The sequence below is a fragment of the Chionomys nivalis genome, chromosome 26 (genome assembly GCF_950005125.1).
Source record: "Chionomys nivalis chromosome 26, mChiNiv1.1, whole genome shotgun sequence".
NCBI classification, from domain to species: Eukaryota; Metazoa; Chordata; class Mammalia; order Rodentia; family Cricetidae; genus Chionomys; species Chionomys nivalis.
The window spans coordinates 12,826,535-12,852,965 of NC_080111.1; the positions used below are offsets into that span (position 1 = coordinate 12,826,535).

Below are 26,431 nucleotides of genomic sequence, written 5' to 3' on the forward strand. Positions count from 1 at the left end.
CTAAAGTGTAAACAACTGCAGTTCCTGTGACTTTTCCCTAATAAAGGATTTAAGTGGCTCCATTCTGTTTGCCTCTCCTGACTTAGCTTGGGGATGCCTGGCTGGAAAGCGTTTTATGGGGTGTACTTTCCTCTCCCCATGAAGCTTCAATGTCTGGAGACTGTCTTCTCCTTTATTTCCTGGTGTGGCTTTGGTCAGGTGACAGGAGTTGGGAGCTGGGAGTGTGCGCTGAGGAGTAACTGAGCACATTGGAGAGTGACCCCTGTATCAATGCATGACCTCCACAGGCTGCCTCGCTTCCATCCCTGAAGAGCAGAGGACGGCTCAGGTTCACTCTGCACACTCTGCCACTGCTCCCTCCCAGAAACCCGTGGGGCAGAGGGCATCAAACCCGTTAGCCCTGTATACCTCAGTTTACCAAGGACTCCAGGGTCTTAGTTCACCCCTAAATTATCCCGTGATCTTTCATCCTGTGCCCTCTAGAGTCTTTTCTCTGACCATCCTCCTCACTTTCTACTATAGATAAGACCTGGGTCTCCCAATAGATCTGGCACATAGATGGGATAATGCAGGAGATGTCTACCCTGTAATCCAGACTGCCTCTTCTTTCCCTGTCCTGTCTCACTCTGGCTGTGAATGTCATTCCTGTAAACTATTTCCCCATTCCTTCTGTCCCTAGTAACCTACCAGTGTCTTTTCTTCCTTGGTTATCTTCGCTCCTGCTGTGGGCATTGTCACAAAGCTCCTCAATTTTTGTTCTCAGGGGGTTTCTTTTTCTAAATCGGCTTGAAAAAATGAGTGAGGTTTTGACAACTGTTTTATTTTGGTTGTTTACTCTCTATTCCTTCCCTCTCCCCATCTCCCTGTCTCTTTCCCCACTGCATCTTTTCATCACCAGTGCTCTCCTGTGGTTTCATTGTCCCGTCTACCTCCTCTCTTAAAGCCCATGGTTTTCCTCACAGTTCAATGGGCCCCTTTATAGTTTCCTGCCTCTGCACCTATCCAGTCACATGTGAAGGTGAATGTTAAATGCCTAGAGGCTGCAATCCACATATGAGAGGCAGCTTTTAGCGTTCGTCTTTATAATCCCAGCTATCATGCTTAAACTTCTGTTGTTTTCCAGTTCTATTCATATTCCTATAAGAATAATCATTTCATTTTGCTTTATGGTTGAATAAAATTCCATTGTGTATATGTACCAGATTTTCATTATCTATTCTTCTGTTGATTGACATCTAGGCTAATTCTATTTTCTTGTGTCAAGAGCAATCATAAACATGGCCATACAAGTGTCTCTGTGGTTAGGATACAGAGTCCTTTTGACATATATCTAGAAGTGGCATACCTGGGTTGTAGGAGTTTCTGTTGTTTGTTTGTTTTGTGTTGAGACCTCTACTCTGGTTTCTGGAATGGTTCTGTTAGTTTTTATTCCTGGCAGCAGTGGGTAAGGCTACCCCTTTCCCAACATCATTCCCAGCATTTGTTGTCTTTTGTTTCTTGGTGGTGTCCACCCTGACTGGGGTGAGGTGGAACCTCAAAGCAGATTTAATTTGCATTTTACTGAAGGGTGACTATGTTGAATACTTTTACAAATAACTATTGGCCACTTGGATTTCTTCCTTTGACAGTTGTGCATTTTGCACATTTATTATAGGCAGTTTTGTTTTTCTCATGTTTAGTTTTTACAAGTCTTTATGTATTATATATATATATTCTAGATAGATATGTACAGAATATAACTTCATATATTCATAGATACTAATACTTGGGAGTAGAGCTGGCAGGACATTTTTTTCCTAGTCTATAAACTTTCTCTTCACTTCATTGATAATTTTATTTGCTGTGCAGAGGGTCTTAAATTTCATATAATCTCATTTGTCAAATCTTGGGCCTATTTCCTGTGGTGTTGGGATTCTATTCAGAAACCTATTACTGGTACTTATTTTCTACAGTGTTTCCCTTAGCAGCTTCAGTGTTGGTGATGTGAAATCAAGATATTCAATCTGGTTTGTTGAATTATGCCCAGGCTGAGAGATACGAATCTCCAGCCCAATTTGTTAAAAAGGTTCTTTTTCCAGTACATGTTTTTGTAAAAACTATGTATCCAAACTTGGGATTATCTCTGAATTCACATTTCATTAGTTTGTCTATGTAAAAGTTCTTGACTTTCGTAGTTTGATTTTTGTATCCTGTTAATTTACTTAAACCATCTATCAGATCCAGGTGACCTTTGGTGGAGTCTGTCGAATCATGATTTAGAATCATGTCATCTACGAATAAGGATAGTTGAACTTCTCTAAATTTTATCACTTCTATGTTCATATCTTATGTTCTGGTTGAATCTTTAGTGCTCGAGGAAACACCAGCGGAACCAGTGGGCACCCTTGTTACCGTCTGCCTGTAGAGAGAATGGTCTCAGGTTTTCACCATTTAGGGCAATGTTGGGGATTATTTCATCTTATGTAGCCTTTATTATGTTATGGTATCCATCTATCCATGTTTTCTGGAGGATTTTATATGAAGGAATGTGGTATTTTGTCTAACCCTTTCTGCGTCATCAAGATATTTATGAAATCTGTGTCTGTAGATGCCTGAGATGAAACCAGCTTGGTTATGATGTATTTTTTAATATATTCTTGACTCATCTGGCTTGTGACTATTTGTAGATTTTAAAACCCTTGTTCTTCAGGGAGGGTGGTATATAGTGTTGAACTTTTGTTGTGTGCTATCTGGATTTGGTATCAGAGATATATTGTAATCTTTGTTTAGTGGAAGGTTTGATAGTGTTCTCTCTGCTTTAATTTTGTAGAACAGTTTGGGATATGATAATATTAGATATCCCTTGGAACACTGGATAGAATTGAACAGTAAACCCATCTGGTCCTGGACTTTCCTATGTTGAGAGACTTTTAATTTCTGCTTCCATCTTGTTGCTGGTTATAAGCCAATTTATATCACGCATATCTCCCAGCTTTAAATTTGGTAGGCCATAGCCATTTAGAAATTGATCCTCTTCTTCTAGATTTTCCAATTGGTTGGAATTTCATTTTCAAAATATTTCCTGAAGATTTTCTGTATTTCTTTGAAGTATTTTTTTTAACAATTCCCTTTGCCTCTCTAATTTCATTCTCTCTCATCCATCCATCCATCCATCCATCCATCCATCCATCCATCCATCCATCCATGTGTGTTAGTATGGCTAGGAGTTAATACATTTTGTTAACCTCTAAACATTTTTAAAATTTATCATTGTTACTGTGTTCTCGAAACGTGTGTGTTGCTCTGTGTGTCATTGTATGCACGTGGGGTCTAGGACAGCTCTGTAGAGCCAGGCCTCCCCTTCTACCTGATGTCAGTTTCATGGCTAGGGCTCATGCTGCTGAGCCCTCTCGTTATTCCTTTAAAAGAGACAACCCTTTGTCTGACTAATTCTAGGAATTGTTTATTTAATCTCTATTTCATTAATTTTTGCTTTAATATTTATTACCTTTTGACAGTTCCTGCACTTCATTTTGGCTTCTTTTCTAAAAATTTAAGATGCCTTATTAGATTATTTATTTGAGATTTCTCTGGTGTTTGAATGTGACCACATGTAAGTTTTCCTCTTACAACTGCCTTGATTCTATACCAAAGTTTTCGGTAGGTTGTTTCACTTTTGTTTGACTATAGGAATGTTTTTATTTCTTTCCTGATGTCATCAAATGACCATCTGCTGATTAAAATGTATGTTATTCTGTTGACAAGTATTGGTGTGTTGTCTGAAGTCAGTCTTGCTGTTTATTTCTAGTTTTATTGAATTCTGTGGTTTGACAGGACAAAGGGAGTTATTTTGGGTGCTGTTTGTGTTTGTTAAGGCTTCCTGTACAGCCTATAATATGCTCAATTTTCAAGAATTTGTATGTGCTACTGAGAATAATGTGTATTTCCTATTTGTTCGATAGACTTTTCTATAGGAATCTGTCATTACCCTATTGTACGTTATCTTTGGGCTCCTAATTTTCTTCATTGATTTTTTTAGATGATATATCTAGATGTGATATTTAAGTATTGAAGTCTTCTATTATTATTGTATCCAGACCATTGTGTCTTTTGTGTCTTTTAGTGTCTGTTTAATGAAATTAAGTGATCCAATATCTGGCCCATAAATATTTGCAATACCTGTGTTCTCTCTATAAATAGTTATCAATATGTCATAGCCCTCTTTATTTCCTCTGACTAGTCTTTGTTTGAGATTTGCTTTCCTGGCTGTGAGAACTGCTAGCCCAGGGGGTCTGACGCATCTGATTATTTAGGAGCTGGGTTTCTAAACTTTTCAGACTATTCGTGTTTCTTTTCTTTCCTTACTTTCTTTTTTGAGACAGCAGGGAGCTCAGTAATGTTTTCAAACCTGGTCCATTTTTTTATTCTATTTTGAAGTGATTGGTAAGTTAGGATTATTTTCATTCAAACCTGTAATTAAGAAGGATTTATTGATGCTTATTATTTTGTGGCTTTAAATTTTGGTTGGCCTGATAACCATTGGTTCTTGATTCTTCTCTTAGTAGTGTTGGATGTTTCTTGTGTTTAACATTATTGATTCCTTCATCTTCTCGTTCAGGTTGCTTTCTTGGATTAAGTTTTGTCCTGCATTTAAATGATTTAATTGTGTGTATGTGTGTTATGCGTGTATTTGCACATGTGTGCATGTGTTTTTGGTGTGTGTGTGTATGTAAGAGTGTATGTCCATTGAAGCTACAGGCATGGGATTCTGTGAAATTGGAATTACAGGTGACTGTGAGCTGCTAGACATGGGTGCTGGGAATCAAACTTGGGTCCCCTGGAAGGATAATACATACTCCTAAGCATTGGGCCATCTCTCCAATTCCTTGCTCTGCATCCTTATATGTAAAATTTTCTTTCTTCTTTTTCTGAATATATTCTGCATTCAGTTCCACATTATTTGTTGTAATTGCACTGACTTGCATTTGTCTTTAAACATTCTTATTTGTGTCTGTTTTAATGGATAATTTTGCTAGGCGTATCAATCTCTGCTGCTATTTATTTTCTAGGCATGGGATAGAGCATTTCATGCTTTCCAAGACATTAAGGTTGTTCACAGCAGATCTTAAATGTTTCTAATATTTCTACTTGTAAACACTAGTGACCATTTTTCCACTAAAGCTTTTTTTTGGAACCTGTCTTGGAACTAGCTCTTGTAGACCGGACTGGCCTCGAACTCACAGAGATCCACCTGCCTCTGCCTCCCAAGTGCTGGGATTAAAGGCGTGCGCCACCACCTGGCTCCATTAAAGCTTTTAATATTGTTTGTTTGCTTTGTATTTTTGACATTTTGATGATGATGTGCTGTGAAGAGTGTTCTCTTGCTTTCCTCCCTTCTTCCTTCCTTCCTTCCTTCCTTCCTTCCTTCCTTCCTTCCTTCCTTCCTTCCTTCCTTCCTTCCTTCTTCCTTTCCTTTTTTAAACATGATCATATCTATTTGTAAATTTTAAATATTTCTTGGTTTAAAATAGCTATTTATTTCTCTAGATTAGGAGAAATCTCAGCCAAAATCAGCTTCTTCTCTCACATGAATTGTTAGGTTCAGTCTCTCTGAGTGTTCAAGACTTCTTGGAAATTTTGGTTGTAATTCCTGATCCTTTACGTTTGTCTGTGTGTGTTACTGTCTTGATCTATCCTTCACCTCTGATCCTCTTTTTGGCGATTGAGGTTGGGGCCTGGTCTTATTTTTTGCTGCTGCTGTCCATCATGTTTTTTACTTGATTCGTTCAGTCTTTCATTTCCAGAATTTCTGTTTTGTTCTTTTTCAGTGTCTGTGTCTTTGATGACTTTTCTTCTCTGTGTGGTAAAATTATTCTTCTAGCATATGGATTCTTCTTCTACTTCGGTAATCTTTTTATTTATATCTTGAAATGATTTCATAAGTTTCTTCTCCATGACTCACATTAATTCTTTATCTATTTAAGTCTTGTAGTTGGCCTTTAAGACATTTTAAAAGTAGGACTTGAAAATGGCAGTTCAACAGTGCTGTAATCTTTGCTTTCAGTCTTGAGTCCTTGTATAGTTGTCATAACGAAGTGTCGTCTTTTTTTTTTGTTATTTCTTTGGTGTGTTCTGTGAATCTTGTTTGCATGTACATATCGTTTGGTTTATAGCATTTCTCTTCTTCAATACTCTACATTTGTGTTTGTGTGTGTGTGTTCTTTTGTTGTGTTGTTTAAATTGTGTTCATGGGGAAGCTGACTACAGAAATAACTGTTAGAGTTTTACAAAAGCCTCACGGTTAACTGCTGGAGAAGATACTGGAATTTGACTTGTATGGTGTAGGATGTTTTGTAAAAAGGAACAATCCTGTCCTTCTTGTCTTTTTCCTTCTTCCATTATGAGCTCATGGATAGTAGAATCAAATACAGGTAAAACCACATCCTTCATCATTCCACTCATTGTGTTTCTTCTTGGAGTCACTGCTCTGGGAGTGCTAACTCTCTTCTGCTCTGTCCTCCTTTCTGGAATAAGGGATGGCCAGAGAAATGATTCCCTGCCTCACAGGGGTGCAAGGGTGCCGATGTTACCTGATCTTGGTGCTCAGTGGGGCTCATGTACTTCCCTAACCCCCGGATTTCCATTCTTCTAGTTCACTATTTACATCCTTTATCTCTCCCACCCTGTCCTTACTCATTCTGTTCCCTCCCATCCAGACGAGTGAAGCAATCAGAGAGGAACTCACTCCCACTGCAGTATCACCTGTACCTGTCTGCCTATCACACAAGAGGACCACATTTCCTGTCCTTATAGACCAACTCTCCACATCCCCCAGAGAAAATACTGTCCTTTGCATCAAATCCCAACTTCTGCCACTTCATCCTCATCTCTCAGTTCACTGTTTTCCCATTCCCAAATTGCTCCCACTAGCAAACAAGAATCGCGTTCCTCTTGACATCCTAGAAGAAGCATTGTACTAACTCTATTTCTCTTCATTTTTTGGTGTTTTGCTTTATTTTTTGTTTGTTTGTTTTATTTTAAAACTATCTTATGTTACATACCAATCCCAGCTCCCTCTCCTTCCCCTCCTTCAAGTTCCCCTAACTTCTCACCACCCCATACCCCATCCACTCCTCAGAAGGGTAAGGCTTCATGGGGAATCAACAAAGTCTGTCCCATCACTTGAGGCAGGACCAAGTCGCTCCCTTCTGTATTCTATGATTCCCTCTATAGGGAATGGGCTCCAAAGAGCCAGTTCATGCACTAGGGATAGATACTGGTTCCACTGCCAGTGGCCCCACAAACTGTCTAAGCCACATAGCTGCCACCTCCATTCAGAGGGCCTAGTTCAGTCATATACAGGTGCCCCAGCTATCAGTCCTGAGTCAGTGAGTTCCCACTTGCTGGGGTCAGCTGTTTCTGTGGGTTCTCCCATCATGGTCTTGGTCCCTATGCTCATATTATTCCCTCCTCCCTCTCTATGACTGGACTTCAGGGGTTCATCCAAGTGCTTAGCCATGGATCTCTGCATCTGCTTCCATCAGTTCCTTTGGAAGTACTTTAAAAGAAAACTTTAGAAGAATTGTCTGTATTTCTGCTGACATTTTTTTCCCTCCTCGTGATGGCCAAGAAACTGCACACCGAGGTTCTAATCTGTTAGTAGTTCTTCTCAGGGTCCATGTATTGATTGTAATGATTCCTTCTTTCTTTATGCTCCAGGCCTTGACACTGTCTCTTTCTCTCCTTCTTCAACTATGATCATTCCCTTGTTGACGGTCTGTAAATGGTATCTACATATTGATGGACTACAAGCCATGCATCAGTCTGCATCATTAACATTCCCCTGTATAGTCTAACAAATGTCCCAACCTCAAGCTGTCCACAATCTTGAAATATTGTCTCTTTAAACAGTTTTTCTCCTGCCTTACCCATCTCAGGCAATGACTGTTCCATTTCCTTCCTGGCCAAGTCAAGGGCCTGCAGCCATTACTGACTTCTCTTCTGCTCTTACCCTAAGCTCCCCAGCAAGTGATTGACTGACACTTTGCCATGCGAGAAAGTCTCTTTCTACAGCTGGTGTGGATTCCACTCTGATCCAGCCCCAATCATCTCTCATCTTGAGTGTCATGATGGTTACTGCCTGCTCTTTCAGCTCCCAATCTAGCCATTGTCATAGTCTCTAGGATCCCCTAAGCAAGTGTCAGTGACCCTTGTGAAATCTACTCGGATCAGCTGCTTCCCTGTGCAAGCCCTCTGCTCTCTCAGTTCTCTGGGAAGCAAAGCCCAAGTCCAGTAGGACTGACCCTAGGTATGGGGTTGTGTTTCCTCTCTGCCTTTAGTGCTTCTTAGTCTCTCACTTGTTCCCTGTTCTTCAGCTAACCTGCCCTTCTTGCTGTTCAAGGTCATGTCTCGTTGTCAGCATCTTTGTCCTGGCTCTTTCTTCCCATTTTCAGCTGTCTCTTCCCCACATAAGAAAACTTCTGTCTTTCCTAGCTCATGTAAGTGTGCTACAAACACTTACTTAAAATTTCAATAACTCTAATGGCATACTCTTACTTCTCCATATCTACCCTATTTTTATTGCTGTTTGATATGCTAAAAATCCCTTTATTTGAAAGTGTCTGCATGATTCTTAATAGAATTCAATCCTAAATTGCTAGGAAATTCTCTACCTGCTCTTTCACTGATATTTAGTCCCAGATCAATGATTAATGTTCCCTTAACATTAGTGGAATAAATGAATGTTTAGGGCTTTATCAGTAAATTCTCAGCATCTATTCAAAAGGTAAACATATCAAAATATATATATTTGTAAGTCCATTTGTCTTATGTATTTGAAAGATGTGATTTATCCCATAAATCTTATATATAGTTCAATGAAGTGATAACAAATAAGAAGTCAAAGTAGAGAGCATTTCCATAACTTGGACATTTTTCTTAAAGCTCCTCTGGCATTACAACTCCTCTCCTTTCCACAGGTAGCATCTTTCAGATGTCTTTTTCACAACAGGGAGGGCATGCCTGCTCCTGCCTTTCTAATCGTACATTATGCTAGCCTTCCTTGGTTGCACAATTTCTTTCCCTACCTACCTCTAGATTTTTAGCAAGAATATAACAGATGCCTCTGAGCCTTGCTTTTCCTTCAGTCCCCCAAATCTCTGTACCTTCATTTTTAGTAATTGTCATTATGTTCTTATGTGGGGCTCCCTTGTGCCCTCCATCCGTATCTGGAATTATGTGAGTTAATATTCATCTTAAATCTGGGAAGATATTGACCGTGTTCATCAAACTCTGATGCTGCTCCTTTCTGTCTCCTCCCCTTGAGGGATGTTAGTTAGACAGGCTAGACTGCTAGAGAGTGTCCACACGTCTCATGGTCTCTTCTTTGTCATCTCTTCCTAGTTATTTTTGTGCTTTAATTCTGCTCAGTTGTCCATTGTGCCACTGGATCCTCCTCCTGCTAGTGCTGGGTAACTGGTATTCTCTCTCAGGCAATTTCTAGCTTTCGATTTGGAAAATTTAGTTGTACACTTTTGATTCTTTAACAGATAGTAGATTTATATTGAATTATCTGAATGTTTTCATACATTTATTTCTGTTTTTTATGGTAATTTTTATGTGGAATTTGTTTTCAAAATTTAATGACCTTCCTTACTGATTTCAGTAACTGAAACAATGGGTTTTCCAATATGGCTGTATCTCAAAGGGCATACCATGTCCTCGTTCTTGGCATGCTTCAGGTTTCCTTCAGAGATATTTGATAGATATTGCATTGGAAAGAACCATAGAAACAGGAGTAGATATAATTTTATATCAAAGTGGCCAGAACATTTCTCCTGCCAAGTATTAAAGTGAGGGGGCTGTAATAGGTTGAATGATGACCCTCCCTAAGTCTGTACCAAAGCCCTTACTTCTAAATATCTGAAGTTATGACCCTACTTGAGCAAGGACATTCACAGATGTAATTAAATAAAGACCTTGAAATGGGATCACCATGTGTTTTATGAGGGATCCTAAACTCAGTGAGGGTGCAAGGGAACGACAGAGAGGAGGAGCGTGGATGTTTAAGGATGGGACAGAGAATGGAGCATCTGAAGTAGCATCTGAAGCCCAAGGGGTCCAGGACAAGTGAGGTGATTTCTCTAAAGCTTTGCAAAGAATGTGGACCTGCAGCACTTCTTTCAGAGCCCGAGCCCAGAACTGCAGGAGGATGGGTGTTGGCTGGTTACAGCCACCAAGTGTATGTGAGTTGTCACAGCAGAAGGAAAAGGCTCATTGAAAAGTTGACCACGCAGACGCAGGCGAGAGCTGAGCCGGCCTGGGGTGGTTTAATCTTAGGTCTCCTGAGTCAAGTACATTGAAAAACTGAACTTTCCTTAGATCGTGACAGCCTCTGCCTTGTGGACTGATGACAGAGAGATGGCCAGGATAGTAGGAGTTCTCTTACAGCTACTGACCTTTGGCTGCTCAAACAAGGAGGCAATTTCTGAGGTGATTCCTCCCCACAGTGTCCTGTAAGTTCATGGCCATCACTTCTCTGGCCCTGTTTGCTCTGTGGCCAGATTAGTTCCTCATCCAGCACCAAACCCAACGAAAACTTCAGGGTGGATGCAGTAACCTCCCTTAGCTCAGTCAGGAAAGGATAGTACTTTGTTTCCTGCTCTTCAGGGCACTCCACCTGCTGGGAACCCTAATTTTTTTTTTTTTTAGAAACTACCATTTCTAAGCTTCTCATTTTAAGGTATTTTATAGTTCTGATACATCTACTTTGCTTGTCTTCCTACCTCTTCCTACTTTGCTTCCTGGTGTTGTGATGAAATACCTGACAGAAGCAACGTCTGGAGGAAAGGGTTTGTTTTGGACGATAGTTCCAAAAGGGTGCACTCTATTAAGCTACAGAAGGCATGGGGCCAGTCAGAAAACACATGGTGGAAGACAGGGTCATTCATACACAGGACACACAGAGAGAAGTGGGGAACAATTAGTATTCAAATCACCCCAAACAGAACCCTGTAAGATGTGGTGTGGTAATATTTTGTTTGTGACCTAACAAATAAAAGAAAGCTTGCCTGAAGATCAGAATGCAAAGCTAGCCACTATTTCTCTATAGAGGCCAAGAAGTGGTGACACACACCGTTAATCCTAGCACTCTGGAGGCAGAGGCAAACAGATCTCTGTGATCCAATCTAAAAGGGAAACAGAGCCAGGAAGTGGTAGTTCATACCTTTAATCCCAGTACTTGGGTATCACATGTCTTTAATCCCAACACTAGGGAGGTAGAGATAGGAAGGGACATGGCTGGGCAGAGAGTGGAAGGAGGAGATGGGAGCTCGGCACATTCAGTCTGAGGATTTGTACGAACAGGTTTGCCCCTTTGGTCTAAGGATTTGGTACAGGTAAAAGGTCTCTCTAGTGGCTGGTTTCTTTACTTCTCTGATCTTTCAGCATTTACCCTGCTATCTGACTCCAGGTTTTTATTATTAAGACCAACTAGAATTTACACTACAACATGGGGATTATAGAGTTAGAGCATTGACTCATAAACTTCTTGTTTAAGTGCATTTAATTGATACATGCATATCAATTATACATATTTGTGAGAATAGGTACTGTCTAAAGCAAGTTAAGCGTGTCTAGATAATTGGTTATCATTTCTTTGTGTTGAGAACACTAAAATTCCTTTCATTTAAGTTTTGGATACACGTGATTTTTTAATTTTTATTTTACATCCCAGTCATGACTTCCCCTCCCTCCTCTCCTCAAAGCTCCCACTCCCCGTTCCCAACCTCCAATCCACTCCTCCTCCATTCCTGTTTAGAAAATGGCAGGTCTCCCAGAGCATCAACAAAACATGGTGTAGCCAGTTGCAGTAAGACTGAACACCTCCACTTACACTATGGCTGGAGTAAGGTCCCCCAAACCAGTAAAAGAGTCGGAGATAGCCCTGGTTCCCAATATTAGGAGTGCCACTAGAGACCAAGCTACACAATTGCAACATACATGCACAGTGCCTAAGTCAGTCCCGAGCAGGTTCCCTGGTTGTCAGTTCAGTCTCTGTGAGCCCCTATGAGCCCAGGTAAGTTGATTCTGAGAGTTTTCTTGTGTCCTTGACCCCTCTGACTCCTACAATTCTTTCTCCCCCTATTCTGCAGGGTTACTGAATCTGCCTAATGTTTGGCTGTGGGTCTATAACGGTTTCCATCAGTTGCTGGATGAAGCCTCTCTGATGACAATTGGGCGAGGCTCCAATCTGGTCACAGGAGAGGGCCAGTTCAGGCTCCATATCTGCTACTGTCAGGAATCTTAGCTGGGGCCATCCTTGGAGACTCCTGGGAGATTCCCTTGCTCCAGGGTTTTCCCTGACACTGAAATGATTCCCACTTCGAGCAGTCTCTTTCAGTACTCCCTCTCCTGCCCCCTCCTACTTGAACATTCATGTTCCCATCCCTACCTGCCCTCAGTCCACTCATGAAATCTCTTCTATTCCCACTTCACAGGAAGATCTAGGTGTCCCCCCCATGAACACTCTTTGTTCCCTAGTCTCTTTGGGTCTGTGGGTTGTAGCATCTTTATCCTTTATTTTACAGCTAATATCCACTTATGAGTGACTACATACCATGCTTGTCTTTCTCGATCTGGGTTACCTCACTCAGGATGATTTTTTTTTCTCTAGTTCCATCCGTTTGCCTTCAAATTTCCTGGTGTCCTTGTTTTTAACAGATGCTAATTCTTCACCAGGACACACGTGATTTCTGTCATTAAACCTCCTGACAACCACAGAACTCACCCCAACCATAGCTTAGTTCCCATTGGTCAGCTTGTCTTTCTGTGCCTGGCATATTTCCTCTAACATAATGGTCTGCAGCCCCATCTATGTGATTGTGAGTGATAGGATTTCGCTATTTCTGTGACTACCTATCATTCCACCATGCATATGTCACAGTCATCACCAGTTGATAGACACTAGGTTTTTATTTATTAGTGTAAATAACACCGTAATAAAAATGGGAATACCGCTGTTTCACTGACATGTTGATTTTTATTTCCCTGTGTGTATCTAGATATGGAAAAATGAATCATATGGTATTTCTCTTTTTTCTTCTCTTTTCTGTTCTTTTTTTTTTTGAACTGCCATACTGTTTCCCCAAATAGCTGCAGTACCCTTCCTTTCCAAGCGCCTCCTTTTCACATCTTCAGCAATCTATCTTCTTGTTTGCCTTTCTGATAAGAGCCTCTCTTACTGGGGTAAGGTGATACCTCAGTGTGGACTTCATTCACACTTTCCTGACTGAGCACTTTTAAAAAATACTATTGAGTGTTTATACACACTCTTTTCTATCACATTTTAATATGGAGTATGTTAGGCAGCACTTGTATGTGTAATAAGTATCTATGATTAGAAATATAACCAGCTAAGTATCCGTACCACCGTCTGCTACTACTGGAGTTCAGTAGGGCTTGTGTACAACCTCTGGGAAGACAATTATTCATAACTAGAGATCTGTGCCCTGAGACTCCAAAGTAGAGAAATATGAAAACAAAAGAAGACAAATTACTAGCCATTTGTAGTTCCGTTTGGGGGTGTAAACAGAAATTTTGGAAAAAATTCAGCTAGAAAATAGTAAATTTTTTGCTCTGGTCTAGATTAGTTAAATAAACAATTATCTATAGATGATTAGATCTATGGCTAATGCTTTAATTTACATAATGTTTACCACCCTGGTCTACACAATTTTAGAAAAGAGACCCAGGCTGTGAATGATTGCCTGGGCCTTTTTCTTGTTTGCTTGGTCCATATCAAGAGACTTACTGGTCAAGTCTAGTTTCATCAAAAATAAGTTAAATTTCTGACATTTATGCAAACTGATATAGGAAACCATATAAAGGCATTCATTACAAACATCCCATCTCCTTTCTTACTTGAAAGTTGTTTTCTGCCTTGAACATGGCTTGTTTTCCATAGAAATCAGTGTGTTTTAGGGTCCATTATTCTGGTTGCTGTGACTCGTCAAAACACTGCTGCAGGCAATGGAAAACATTCCCGCTTCACAGGGATTGGTCTATGTTAACACGAGCTCTGAGGAGAATTGGTATTAATGACATAGTTTAAGCCGTATCTCCTTCTTCCTCAGAGGCGGCATATATTGTCTCTAATGACCCAGTGCACCTCACAGGACACGACTGTAATCATGGTGTCAACCGAACCGCTAACCCTGCAATGCATTCTTGAAAATTGGCCGGCATCTTTGTCTATTATGTCTGAACATTTTAGGTAAACAATGTTGATTTTGAGTGATGTTTGTGGGAACTACACTCTATTTTTTGTGAAAGAGACTAGACAAAACGTTTAAAAAGGGTGTCTTAGGTGGATTTGCTGAAAACAAACAGCCAGGTCTTGCCAGCATCTACTGCTAGATTGAAAGTAATGCCAGCTTTCTTAATAGGCTTGTTTTCAGTCAGAGATTCCCTCAAAAAAAAAACAATGAGCTGTTGATACCATAATCACATGTATTTCTGATTCCCTGGCCACTGGTCCCATGGTACCTGTGAGGCCGTAGCATTGCACAGGGCCGACTTGGAGTTCTCTGCTCTGAAATCTGTTTCTAAGCGGTCTACTATAAATTGCTTTAGTGGGTGTACCCATCATGGTCATGACCTATCTAGTGGCTCATCTTCTCACTCCTCCCACTTTTTACCTAGACTTTGGGAGCTCAGTCCAGTGTTCCACTGTGGGTCTCTGCCTCTGTTTCCATCAGTTGCTGGATAAAGGTTCTATGGTGATATTTAAGATATTCATCAGCCTGACTACAGGGCAAGTCAAGATAGGGCCCCCTCTTCTCTATTGCATAAGGTCTTAACTGGGGTCATCCTTGTGGATTGTTATGTATTTCTCTAGTGCCAGGTTTCTTGCTAGCCCCATAATGGCTCCCTCAAATCAAATCTTTCCTTGCTTTCCTGTCTGTCCTTCCTCCATCTCAACTCTCCCGTTCTCTTCCCCCCTCCTCTTGCCCTTCCATCCTCTCTTCTCCCTCTACCCCATGCTCCCAATTTTGTCAGGTGATCTTATCTATTTCCCCTTTCCAGGTGTTTTTCTTAGGGTTTACCTTGTTGCTTAGCTTCTCTAGGATCATGAACTATATAGGTTCAATATCCTTTGCTTTACAGCTAGTATCCACTTATGAGTGAGTACATACCATGTTCATCTTTCTGGGTCTGGGTTACCTCACTCAAGAATTTTTTTTTTCTCGTTCCATCCATTTGCATGCAGATTTCAAGATGTCATTGATTTTACCACTGAGTAGTACTCTAATGTGTAAATGTACCACATTTTCTTTATCCATTCATTGGTTGAGGGGCATCTAGGTTGTTTCTAGCTATTACAAATAATGCTGCTATGAACATAGTTTAACAAATGTCCTTGTAGTCTTGTTGAGCATCTATATGCCCAAGAGTGGTATTGCTGGGTCCTGAGTTATGTTGATCCTCATTTTTTCTGAGAAACCGCCATACTGATTTCTAACGTGCTATATCACACATCTTATCCTGGATTCCTTATCTAGAAACAAAACATGAACAAATTTTCTCTTTGTTTTTATTTATTTGTGTGCAAACAGTTATTCAACAAGTCTTATTTTTGGAGGCTATTGTCTCATGGCTCTCCCTCCTGCCTATAGAGGAAACCACATGTATTCCAGTTTGCAAGCTCTTACAGTGTTTATTATTATTAGTCTTAAACAAATAGCTTAATTATTTTTTGTAGAAGAAGGGCCCACTTGTTCATCAGCCCAGCTAGCTTAGCCCTGAAATAACCACACAGGAACTGTATTAATTAAATCACTGCTTGGCCTGTTAGCTCTAACTTCTTATTGGCTAATTCTTACATATTAATTTAACCCATTTCTGTTCATCTGTGTATCTCCATGTGGCAGTGGCTTACTGGCTAAGTTTTGGCAGTATGTCTAACTCTGGCAGCGAATCCATGGAGTCTCTCTCTGACTTTGTTTTCTTCCTCCCAGAATTCAGTTCTGTCTTCTCTGCCTACCTAAGTTCTGCCCTATCAGGCCAAGGCAGTTTCTTTATTCATTAACCAATACAAGCAACACACAGAGGGGACTCCCACATCAATTTCTGGGATGTTATTAGTCATCAACTTCTTATATACTTGTATAAAATTTATTAGAATTTGGAATTTCAGAAAATAAACATTTATTACTATACCGAATACATGAGTTGAATAACAAAATATCTCCCTTTTTAAATAGAACAAATTTTTATCCAATACTGTGTTTATAGAAAACAATGAAATATTTCATGCATTAAAAATATATCAAGAAAATATACAATAAAGTGTAATTTGTAGCATGAATACAAGCTAGTAAATTCATTTCTGTAATCTACATATGATTTGTTTTTATTAGCTTAAAAGTCTAGTGTTTTTAAATCATTGATAAATATAGTGTTTATTTACAGGAATTCTCAAAAGTATCAATGGCATGGAACTCTGTTGGCATCTCCTTTGTACAATGAATCCAACATTGAGAGATAGGCTGCCCCCTGGCTGGCTATTCTGGGAAACAGCTTGGTGAGTCATACCCAGTGTCATATCATATCAATATAAGCTCATTATCATAATCATAGATGTTAATAGATCAGTTTCCCTATAGACTATGTCTTTTAAGAAGATTAACCTCAAATCTGAATTCTTAAATACTATGTCTGTCAGTCTCAACAAAGCTGTGGCTCACTCTACACAGGGCGTCCTGTAAAAGGCATGATTCGCGCTCCTCATGCATTGCTATTGGGAACACGTAAGGCTCAAGTTCATTTTGTAAGGTCATTAGGTTTTTTTCCCCTGCGATCCTTATGTAAGCTATTAGAATAGAATAGATAAACGTGTAAGATACTGGTTGCCGTGTTTCTATCTTTGGGCATTTTGGAGATCGTTCTCATGATGCATCAGCTCCTAGCCACACTCCTCTCTATAGATATTTCCATTTAACTGACATTACCCATGTGGACAGTGCATAATTGTGGGATTTACTGAGTATGCGTTGTGTCGTGGTGTACACTGTTTTTGCAACATTACTTATATTAATTTCTATGCTTTTAATTCTCACTGGGAAGTTTTGAAAATTACAGCAAACTAGAGTACAGTGTTCTCATATCAATGAGAGCTGCGTATTTCCCTACTGCTTTTGGTTTGCTGGGAATCCATGTTTACCTGCAGCCGGCTCACGCTCACGTTATCTGGAACTATTATTTCTTGACATTACTGGACAGTGTTGGATTGTGCTCTGTCAAATCGTCTGAGGGCAGCGACTATCTCCTTGTTGTTAACAATCTCCATTTATTATTATTTTTTTGTTGCTGTTGTTATTTTTGTATGGAGTCCAGGCTAACCTTGAACTTGCTGCAATCCTTCTGCTTCAATGTTCCCCACCCTGGGGTTCCAGGTATTTGCCACCGTGTTCAGAAACTTAATATCTCCCTATCATTATCACCTCCCATCACATCCTGTCTCTTCACGGAGATCTCCCTGAGTTGATAGTGTGCAGCTATCTGCAGGGGAAATTTAGAATTTCAACACAAATTAGGGACGCATGCTGAAACAGTTTCTTCCACAAGGGCTAGTGTCCTGAGAAGAAGGTGGGGGTGGCAGCAGCTGAATGAGTAATTGCGGAAGGAGATGGTCTCCAAATTAACAGTGAATGTGTGATGTTTGCCGTCAGTGCTCAAGTTATTGCTCCAGCGCTTCAAACTTGATAAACTTCATGGCAGAGGTAATGAAAATAGTTATGGTAGCTATAATCACGCGCTGATTTTGAGGGTGCTTGGCCTCGCACTGCTTATGAAAGAGGTTTTTATTCCTAGCATACAACCCACAGCTGTGCAGCCACGGGGCACCGAACGTGTCTGTCGCCGTTCCTAGGGATGAAATAGCCATTTTTTTAAAACAAGAATTAAAACTCTTGGAATTCCATTGAAGATTTGGGCGTTTTGAATTTCTGATGGTGGTTTTATGGCGCAGTCATGGCCTATGGGAAGAACGGATTGGACTTGTGATAAGTGTCGCCGTGGGTCTGGAGAAGTAGGAACTGGCAGATGTTGTTTGTCACGAGTGAAGCCACGATGTGAAGGTGAGGCCCCTGCCTCAACCCTGCAGCTGGGCTTCTCTCAGCTTCCCTCTCTCGTGAGAGTCAGGATGTCTGACTCAGAAACTCTCTTGATTGCTTTACATAAAGCCACGGGTTTAATGGCAAAGATGTCCATGACCACTCTGTTGCCATGGTCTACCTAGGAGAAGCACTGAAAATATTTGTCTCAAAACTGCACTCAACAGTTACTGTAGGGTATGTAGCTGGAGCATGCAGACTTCATCTTCCTTCGAAACCCACAGTGTGCTGAGAATTTGTTAGAGAATGAAATGGTTACTGTTTGTTCACTAATAAGAGTTTGCAATGCCATTGCCTTAAGAAATACGATCAACGTGAGCACTGAGGAACAAAAATGACTTTAGATTAGCTGGACTGAAAACTGGTAATTTTTCAATGTAAATCTAAATGCTTCCACCTAATTTGCCTGCGGTGGTGACTCAGTGGTAAAGTGCTTGGTATGCAAACACAAATCTGAGTTCTGGGCCCCATCTGTGCATGACACACCAAATGCAGTCCCAGCTCTAGGGAGCAGAGGGAAGGGGGAATCCCTATGCCTCACCGGCCAGCGAAACCAGCTCCCTAGTGGTTGAGCTCATTGGTGAGAAACTGTCTCAGAGAGAAAGGTGAAGGACAATAAGGGAGAGGAAGACATAGACCTCAGACACACCCATAGATAGACGCAAACACAGACAAAGACACAGACACACACACACACACACACACTTTCCATAATGCTTATCAGAACATTAGAAATGGAATAGAAGGGAGACACCAGGATATGAATTTGGAAATCATGAGTTGATTTGGAGAAAGCGGTCTGGACAAAGGATTGAGATTGCACACCTAGAGAGGGTGGGCATGCGATGGGAAAGGATACAGGAAGTGCATTGTGCATTTTGCCCAGGAGAAAGCACGGATTTCGAAGTCATGGTGAGATGGAAATGGCTGATTCACTAAGTGTACCTTAGTAGTTTTGTATGTAAATCTGGGATAGTGACGTATGAGAATAAAATATTTTTGAAATACATATGAGTGATTTCTTTTTTGTCCCGTTGCAGCCTTTCCCCCTCTATCCTTGCCTGGATAAAGATAATCTGATTTCTTTATTACATAAGTGCTATTTATCATGGAAAGCCATCCATTGTTCTGAGCTGCATTTCTTTTTTGCTTAGTATTATCTCATTTTTACCATGTTTTACTAAGTTTTCTCGTGTGTGTGTATGTGTGTGTGTGTTCATTCTGCTTCAGATTCTGTTTGCAATCACAGTTCATTTTTTTTCCATCTTCTTCTCAGTAAAATTTACCATTTTCTATCTATGTGATCTGATGTTACCAAACTCTTACCTTTGCAGAATATATTGGGGCCTGGCAGTGGTGGCACATGCCTTTAATCCCAGCATTCAGGAAGCAGAGGCAGGTGGCTGTCTGTGAGTTTGAGGCCAGCCTTGTCTACAAGAGCTAGTTCCAGAACAGGCCCCAAAGCTACAGAGAAACCTTGTCTCAAAAAATCCTGTATACACACACAATACATACATACATACATACATACATACATACATACATACAGAATATGTGTGAACCTTGTTCTACATATAATATATGTAGTATATATTATACACAATCAAAGTGTATTGCACTTGACTGCAGTGGTGTTCTGTAAAAGCACGGTCCGACATTCTTCCTGCAGTGGCACAGACAGTCGCCTGGTGTGCACACTGCTCTACATGCCTGAATGTCATCTCTTAATAAAGCTCAGAGCGCTGCCTCATGGGGAGAACATCAAACTGAAGCCTCAGTAGCACTAGGAGCTGTGAGTGATTGTGCCAGGATAACAAACTAAAATTCAGTTCTTTGTCTGTAATGAAATCTAGCTTCAACTTAACGCATTTTGAGTTACTTAAACTGTGCATTAAATTGAAGCTGGACCAGAGATTGTAAAGAGCATATATAAGTAAGTTAGTATCACTGGGTCCTGATAATTTATGTAAACACTTAAATAGATAAGAAGACTTTGAATATATATATATATATATATATATATATATATATATATATATATATGTTCAAAACCTTTTAAACTGGAAATTAATATTTTAAAATCATTTGGCCTAAGAAACAAGAATAGTAATTACTTATGCTAAGAAAATGATTGTGACTGGACTTTATTTTTTCCTAATAGTCTATCTCCTATCTACCATGGCTACCATCTTACATATTGTTCGGAGAGTGGGTTTGAGTCCTTACTCTGCATGAAGCACAGCACTAATGTCTGTAGTGCTGTCAAAGGACTGAAGAGAAAGATGAACACCCTGGGCCAGGTGGAAGTTCCAGGTGGCCCTGGAAGAAACTGAAAGACAGTGTCTCTCAGGTGGTACATAATCTCGGATTTATACCAAGGAGTTCCTCCTTAATGATATGATGATTGAACTCCTAAATGTTCCAGATACTGAGTGCTACAGTCTGATGACAGAAACACAAGGCAATGGTTGATTAATGGTCTAACCTCGGGTATCACGTTCATAGAAACAAGAGGAAGAAGAATCTGCATTTGCTTTATAGGCTCTCATCTTTTGGGAAAAAATATCAATGTATAAAACTTGATGCTAGAAATGATTTGGTTTTCAAAATGCCCCTTAGCTTTCAGAGAGATTCTTTAAATATCCATCAGTGCCAATCCCCTCTAATAAGTTAACCATCTGGCTAGACTTTTTTTAAAGTTGGATTTTTCACTCTCGAGTTATGAAGATCTAAAATGTTGAAAATGTCTTTCATAAAGATGTTATGGGTTCAACAGGTTTCCATGTATCTTACAACAGAAGGACTTGAACACCCTAACACAGAAGAAGTGGAAAAAAATGACTTTATGAAAGCAATAGAGTCCCTTAAACAACATGTAAAACACACCCTTATAGAAATGGATGAGAAGTATAACAAAAAGTTTGATGAAATGAGTAAATACGTAAATGATGCCCTGGGAAACCAAGAAAAAACGATCAAACAGGTAATGGAAACAGTTCAAGAATTGAAAACGGAAATTGAAGCAAGGAAGAAAACACAAAATGAGGACCAGTTGGATATGGAAAATCTAGGTCAACGAGCAGAGGATACAGAAACAAGCATAATCAACAGACTACAAGAGATAGAAGAAAGAATCTCAGATTCTGAAGACAACATAGAGAAAATAAACGCACTGATCAAAGAAAACAGCAAAACCAACAAAGTTTCGTCGCAAAACATTCAGGAAATATGGGACACAATAAAAAGACCAAACCTAAGAATAATAGGGATACAAGAAGGAGAAGAGTCACAACTCAAAGGTCCAGAAAATATTTTTAACAAAATTATAGAAGAAAACTTTCCCAACATAAAGAAAGATATTCCTTTGAATATTCAAGAAGCATACAGAACACCAAACAGACTGGATCAAAGAAAAACATCCCCTCGCCATATTATAATCAAAACACAAAATATACAGATTAATGAAAGAAAGCTTTACATCTTTGGCCTCTGTTTGTAGCTTTTGGGACCAAGTTGTCCCTACACAGGTCAGACGAGCCTGGAACATGCTGTGGAGATTAGGTTGAACTCAAAGTTGCCACTCTGCTGCCTCAGCTTCCCAACTGCTTGCTTCCTGTTTCCAGTGCAAGTTATTGAATTTGTAGAGTGTTCTGGGAGAAATGACATCTACAGAACCACTGAGTTTTGTAGTCTTCTGGGCATAGTTATGTTCTCCATTGACGTAGGTCACATTGCTTTTGCTTTAGCAAGGTTTTTACAGCATGGGATCTTACACTTTCTGTTATTTTCTTATTTGCTTTGCTAAGATCTCCTTTGGGTAGCAACAGTGGGAGATGGGGCAGCCCACAGGGTCTTGCAGTTTAGCTCAGGCTAGCCTGGAACTCTCTGTCCCCTTACCTCAGATGACTGAGTTCTAGAATTATAGTTCTATACCACCATACCTATGCACTTCACTTTGAAAGAAATGCTATTCTGAATAGATTTTTAAATTATTTATTATAGTTGTTTGTTGTTAGTATGTAGGAGCACAATTATTTTATGTTGCTCTTTAATTCTGAACTAATGCTAAATTTTCACTTCATTTTTATCAACCTTATACTTTCTACAGAAAGAATAATCTGTCTCTTATTTTTGCCTTCATACTGAACTTCCTTTTTCACAAATACTCACGAAGTAATATTTAGTACAATCCTGTCCGTACATTTCTTCTTGATGTATCACTCCCTTTGTCAGATTGGGAGAGCCTATTCTCTACACATAAGCCAAGAGTGTTGGGCAGAGTGTATAGAAGTTGATGAAATATCTTTCTCTTAGTCTCGATGACTATGCTTTTCTTCTTTATTCTGCTGTGTGGTGACCTGATCATGACTGCAGTGTGGAGCTGACCTTGTCTACCCCATGCCTTTGCTCTTCACTGTTCTGAAAGGAGTTTCAATTTGTCACCGTCGCCCCCCGGCAGCCTCAAATGTCTCGTTTAACATTTCTTGTATTACAGATCAATAGTTGATTGCTTTTCTGGTTTTTAATCGCTCTTTCTTTATTTTCATTCTTTGAAGGATGTTTTTGTAGAATTTAAAATTCTGAGTTGGCAGACCTTTCATTCCCTCGTGGCTCACCCTTTCTGGTGCAGAGGCAGCCAACTACCTTCTCCTTTCATAGTCTTCATAACTTTCATTTCATCTTTATTTATTGAGCTTGAGTCCTCCCATTCTTCTTAAACTTAGTCGTGTTTCTAGCTCAGGTACAGAGGAGGTTTTTAACTTTCTTTCTTCAGGCTTTGCTTTGGTGTGACCGTTCTCCTGCTCCTCCTCTCAGTCTTTTTCTTCTGCAGCCTAGACTTGATGAGACCTGGCAAACCCTCAGGTCATTATGTAAGCCTTGTACTGTCTGTTCTTTAGGTTGCTCTTTCTGTGCATCTTTGTTCTGGCCCCTTATCCTCTTTCCTGCCTCTTCTCGTATGCTGTTCATTTTACAAGATTTTTCACCCCAAACATTTTGCATTCCAGTTCTAGAACATTCTCCTGCTTTATGTCTACACGTTCTACGCTGAGTGTCTTCCTTCATCTGTTCATTAAGACTATTTTTTATTGAAAACACCTTAATAGATAGTTAAAGTTATTATCTGTTAGTTACAACATCTGGCTCATCACAGTTTGTTTCTTCTGGCTCCTTCTTTAAACATTGTTCATCTTTCCATGTACATCCGCTTACTTCTGTGTCTAATAATTGCATTGTATACTGGATTTCCTAAGGGATAGGATATAGAGTGAGATTATTCTTTAAAAAATAGACAACAGGCAGCTATTTTTGATTCTTTTATCTGTTGACTCTTGACTTTGCACTGTTGATTGGGTTGGGCTAGAATAACCCCTATTTGATTTTTTTGTCCAAGTACAGTGGCTCTAATGACTCAATAAAATTCTGCAGGTAAGACAAAAGCATCTTCACCACTGGTCTCTGCACTCACAGTAACATGTGATCTCTCATGATTTCACTTCTTGTGGAGCTTGCCTGGCTCCAAAAAGCCTCAAACTACGGGGATGAAGTCTCACCCTTGACCAAGGTCTTTTGTCAGGGTCCCCTGAAAATTTGGATTTTGTGGCTCTTTCTTCTCCCTCACTGTGTCCTTCGGCTTCTCATTCCTTTTCACCCTTGAACTGTTGCCAGTATGTCCTCTGCACGGGGTGACTGGTGTGCGTAATTCTACTCTGACTCGGATTGCAAGCAAGAGCATTTCTCCAGGCAGATATTAAGGGTTCATCTGGAGTGCCTTCCTTCTTATGGATTCCATTTTTGTGTATCTCTGTATGGTGGTGCATGCCTGTAATCCTAGCACTGTGAATCCCTGCAGTGTGAATATGGCCCAAGGCCAGTCTGTGTATACTAAGACCTTGTCTCAGAAACATACCCATGCTTTACCGTTTAAAAAGAATACTATTCTAAATAAATTTTAAAATTATTTTTATAGCTGTTTGCTATAGAATGTAGTAGCTGGAATGATAAATGTGCAGCCAAATATGGCGTGAATAACAAGTTTTCATTAAAATGGTATATTCCCTATTGACAATGAAAACAAGAAAGTGCATAAGAGAAATGTAGAAATATATGCTGTTTTACTTCATACAAAATTCCCTTTGCTATCTAGACAGCACATTTTATAACATAATTTTTTATATTTAACAACTAAGTGTTTAATTTTCATTTCATAAATTGTTGATATTTTAATTTTTTATGTGCGTAATTTCTCTATTATATTCACAGATGTGTATATGTGTGTGTCCACAGATGTCTATGTGATTAATGAATAAAATGATAATAAGTGAAACTGTATACCAAGTGGGTTTCTAGACTCAACTCAGGACCTATCATAAGAGAGTCCCTGCTCACACTGTCCTTGAATAATCTGTTTATCCCTTAGTGTGTGTGTGTGTGTGTGTGTGTGTGAGCTGTGTGTTCTGGAAGTTGAATTCAGGACCTATACTTTCTAGGGAAGCACTCTTCCTTCCTCTGAGCTGTTTCCGCAGCCTCGGTAATTCTGTCTTTGCTTGCCTCCATTTGTGCTGAGTCTCTCTGCTCATTTTTGAGGATTTAGAATATAATGCTTCCTATGCCTTGATTCACGCCCTTTTCATCAGTAATGGGCTTGTAATGATGTTAATTTGTTGACTGTCATTTCTATGACTGTGACATGGCATTTGTGGTGGCTTCAGAACAGTCACCAAAGATAAGCAGTATCCCCTTTTTAGCATTCTAATATTGTGTTAGCTGAGAAAACATTGGCCTTACTCCTCCCAATCTTTGTCAAGTTCTGATTTTCCTGCCTCTTTAATTTATCCAAAAATGTGTTACAGGATACTTTCTTGGCAACATTAGAAAACTGTATGATAGCACATTTAAAATGTTGTTTCTGGTGAAGATGAGATTAATGCCATTTCAATGTCAGCCTTGGATGTTTGTTTTTACATATTTTAAGAAAGGAAACGTGAAATACTAACCGCAAAACAGTAATTCCTCAAACGCCTTTTAACAGATTCATTTTGATGCCTGGGACCATAAATATAACTACCGGGCGGATGCTGACAGCCCTGATGCTCACCCTGTGGGGTGGGGTGATGCCACCAGGCATCCACTGGAAGTGCCGTCTGGTAAGCAATTTTCCCTTTGTTGTTGCTCGGAAATACTTAGCCTGAATTCCACTCCTAATGCTGCTTATTCGTGTCATTATAGTCACTTGAAAGCTAAGTAACAGACAGGTGAATTGATTAATAGACATTAAAGCGAACTCTGAAAGCCAGTTATTCACAATTAAGGCTCAAAGGACATGGTTTAGACAGATGAGAAGGAATAATAATAATAATCAACAAGAAATAATTCTCATGTTTTCCAGAGCAATCTTCCTTTTCTTGACTTGAAGAACTGAGCCAGCATTGCTAAATCTATCTACTCTTTGTCATTGAAGTTGGATCCATTTTTAAGCACCCATGTTAATTTTATCTCATGCAGTAAATTATAAAATTTTTAAAAATATTAAATATTTTAAATTTCAGCCGTTTTAAGCATGAGAATGAAGGGGCATTCTACTTTATTGGGATTTGCGATACTTCTGCCTTTCTAGTCACTTAAAGCTAAGGAGGAGACTAAACACTCTAAATTCTAATGAGCTTCCAACTGAAATACCTCATTTCGTCTGGGGGAGTCTTCTGACCTGACTCGGCTGGCATGGCTAATCACTAGTTCCAGGCCTTCTTTCCAACAGTCTGCATTATTATGTTTGTTTTCTTCCTCTTGCTGATTCTCCTTCCATCCTTCAGTTTCTTAAGGGGAAGCTTGAATGGAAATGGTGAGTGTTACTTGTTGTGGGATATTCACGCAGTGTGTGAAGGTGTATTTCTGCGATTGGCGAAAGAGAAAGGTAAACAGTGAATAGCTAGGCAGGAGGTCTAGGCGGGACTTGTAGGCTGATAGAGGAAGTAAGAGGGGAATGCGGGCATGGGAGGGAGATCTGAGGCCACCACACGGAGGAGCAGGATGGGCACGACGTGGCAGAGTTTAGATGAATAGAAATGGGTCGATTTAAGTTATAAGAACTAGTAAAAACAAACCTAAGCTAAGGCAATGCTTTCATAATTAATAAAGCTATCATGTCATTATTTGTGAGCTGGCTGCCCAGAGAAAAATTCAACTACATATGGTGTCCAGTGTGGAGGCTCAAATACCTGAACATGGGGCTTGTGAAAGCTAAGAAAAGTTCTTCACAAGGAGCCAGACGTGGCTTCCTA

The 26,431-nt window shown here is 39.8% G+C and overlaps 1 protein-coding gene across 1 annotated transcript in view; it reads left to right on the plus strand.

Annotated features, from left to right (window-relative positions):
- The window catches only part of L3mbtl4 (L3MBTL histone methyl-lysine binding protein 4), a 306,766-nt gene that overhangs the window by 107,245 nt on the left and 173,090 nt on the right, over positions 1-26,431 (plus strand). The window contains 1 exon segment of the mRNA XM_057758331.1: positions 25,183-25,292. Coding sequence (XP_057614314.1) covers positions 25,183-25,292 — 110 coding nt within the window.